We start from the raw sequence: 2,814 nt of genomic DNA, 5'->3' as shown, positions 1-2,814 counted from the left end.
AACCAGAAAGGCCAGGACACCAGAAGTTTGCGTCATCGCTTCCATGCTGATGAATCGCAACCAGCACCAAACTGCTGCTGCCCTGATGGGAACCACACGTGTGACTGGTGTGCAAACGGAACACGGCCAGATACAATGAATCTTCTTCACATAGGATTCGCTTCTCTTCGGAGGAGCCGATGACGGAGAGGGTGACGAGAGGAAACGGGAAGAGAACAGAACAGTCTGGTCAAACAATGTCGACACTGTGGGAAAAGACGCGCGGCACGGGACGCCACCGGCACCTATAAATACAATCTTCATCCACATGTTCAGCCACAGACATAAAGAGCAGAGTTCAGAAGCAAGTAACAGAGCATACCATCGTACTGTACGTATTTGCGCTGCACAATCTGCATCCAGTGCACACAAGATAGTAGCGAGCAAGATGGTGGCCAAGGAGGCGATCCCGCTGCTGACGCCGCACAAGATGGGCCAGTTCGAGCTCTCCCACCGGGTGGTGCTCGCGCCGCTCACGCGCTGCCGCTCCTACGCCAACGTGCCGCAGCCGCACGCCGCGGCGTACTACTCACAGCGGGCCACCAGAGGCGGCCTCCTCATCGCCGAGGCCACCGGCGTCTCCGCCACCGCGCAGGGGTACCCGGAGACACCCGGCATCTGGACGCAGCAGCAGGTCGACGCCTGGAAGCCCATCGTCGATGCCGTCCACCGCAAGGGCGCTCTCTTCTTCTGCCAGATTTGGCACGTTGGGAGGGTCTCCACCAACGGTAAGTTAGGAATCCATGCTAGTATTTTTGTGAGAGAGAAGAATCGACGCTATTTTGTGTAGATGAACTGTACATGACAAATTTACTGACGCTGCGATTTATTTGTTGTCACCATCATCCGCTCTGTTGCAACAACGCAAACAAAACGGATTTACTTGATCCTTTCCTAAGCAATTAGGCATTTAGGCATCCATGTTATTCTGTGTTGGTAAACTATTTGATCCCAACGATTGATTAATTGTTATACTTATGTTGCTCTCTGTTTATATCTGAACAAAATAGATTTTCAGCCGGACGGACAGGCGCCGATCTCCAGCACTGACAAGCAAATAACGCCTGATGCCGAGTCTGGTATGGTCTACTCCAAGCCCCGACAGCTTCAAACGGACGAGATACCGCTGATCGTTGATGACTTCAGACGCGCTGCCAGAAACGCAATCGAGGCGGGGTTCGACGGCGTGGAGATCCACGGGGCACACGGGTACCTATTGGAGCAGTTCATGAAAGACAGCTCTAACAACCGCACCGACGAGTATGGTGGCAGCCTCGAGAACCGATGCCGCTTTGCAGTAGAGGTAATCGATGCTATCGTCCATGAGATTGGTGCGGATCGTGTAGGCATCAGGTTGTCTCCATTCGTGGATTACATGGACTGCTTCGACTCCGACCCACATGCACTCGGGATGTACATGGTACAACAACTTAACAAGCATCAAGGATTTGTCTATTGCCATATGGTAGAGCCGCGGATGGCCATTGTGGATGGCCGCAGGCAGATACCCCATGGGCTCCTGCCCTTCAGGAAAGCATTCAAGGGCACTTTCATTGCCGCTGGAGGGTATGATCGGGAGGAAGGCAACAAAGTGGTGGCCGACGGTTATGCTGATCTCGTTGCTTACGGGAGAATCTTTCTGGCTAATCCAGATTTGCCTAAGAGATTCGAGCTCGACTCACCATTGAACAAGTACGACCGCAACACTTTCTACACGCAAGATCCTGTCATTGGCTACACAGATTATCCTTTCCTTGAAGGCTCGAATGCCGAGTAGTTCACCCACTCGACTTCCATAGTGATGTGCTTGATTTTATACAATATGTAATGGTTTATTCAATGTGTGTATGCACGGGGCATGCGCATTGTATCATTTCCACCAATAATTTACTTTTATTCTCCCATGAAATGCCAATATGTCAAGATATTATTTTTCCCATCAATAGTGATATCACTGTCTTCAACAACCTGTAAGACAAGTTCTATCCCAACGATACCCAAAATAGTGGTGCGTCCTTACCGGTTGGTTTCATTTTGATGAGGAGGGACTTCCCTATCCAGCCTATTCCAATAGCGGCTTCAGCAGCTGCAAGGGGTATAACAAAGTTTGCGAAAATATCTCTTTTTAATTGGCAACTATCAAAGAGATCCGAAAATGTTATGAGATTTTCATTATTTGAATTCAGTATAAGTTCAAGACATATTAGAGTTCTAACCGTGTTTCGGCTTGTGATCAAACCGTAGATACCAATCAAAAATAAATACACTCAAAAAAGTACGTGCTCAAGCATCATTAACTATCTCCTTATCAATCTTGATTCATTTCAATATGAGGGCAAGAATTGAACCAATTCAATTAATTACAATGGAACAATTACACAATAAAAGAGAAAAGAAAGAAGGTATTTGTTGGCAGTGTTGGAAATATGCCCTAGAGGCAATAATAAAATGGTTATTATTATATTTCCTTGTTCATGATAATTGTCTATTGTTCATGCTATAATTGTGTTATCCGGAAATCGTAATACATGTGTGAACACATAGACCATAACATGTCCTTAGTGAGCCTCTAGTTGACTAGCTCGTTGATCAATAGATGGTTACGGTTTCCTGACCATGGACATTGGATGTCATTGATAACGGGATCACATCATTAGGAGAATGATGTGTTGGACAAGACCCAATCCTAAGCATAGCACTAGATCGTGTAGTTCGTTTGCTAAAGCTTTTCTAATGTCAAGTATCATTTCCTTAGACCATGAGATCGTGCAACTC

At 47.0% G+C, this 2,814-nt stretch overlaps 1 protein-coding gene across 1 annotated transcript; it reads left to right on the top strand.

Annotated features, from left to right (window-relative positions):
- The first annotated feature begins 427 nt into the window (after nucleotides 1-427).
- Nucleotides 428-1,943, top strand: LOC123163921 (12-oxophytodienoate reductase 1). The gene is made up of 2 exons (XM_044581325.1): nucleotides 428-767; nucleotides 1,050-1,943. The coding sequence occupies exons 1-2, from the start codon at nucleotides 428-430 to the stop codon at nucleotides 1,814-1,816; spliced, it is 1,107 nt and encodes a 368-aa protein (XP_044437260.1). The 3' UTR covers nucleotides 1,817-1,943.
- Nucleotides 1,944-2,814: the final 871 nt, after the last annotated feature.

Source organism: Triticum aestivum, chromosome 7D, assembly GCF_018294505.1.
Source record: "Triticum aestivum cultivar Chinese Spring chromosome 7D, IWGSC CS RefSeq v2.1, whole genome shotgun sequence".
Classification (NCBI taxonomy): Eukaryota; Viridiplantae; Streptophyta; class Magnoliopsida; order Poales; family Poaceae; genus Triticum; species Triticum aestivum.
The sequence above is the reverse complement of the archived record's forward strand: the minus strand, read 5'-3'. Positions and strand labels throughout refer to the sequence as shown.

Excerpts from the sequence above, each read along its gene's own strand:
- LOC123163921 (XM_044581325.1), top strand. The coding sequence starts at position 428 with ATGGTGGCCAAGGAGGCGATCCCGCTGCTGACGCCGCACAAGATGGGC. Across the intron at positions 768-1,049 it reads TGGGAGGGTCTCCACCAACG|ATTTTCAGCCGGACGGACAG; the intron begins GTAAGTTAGGAA and ends TGAACAAAATAG.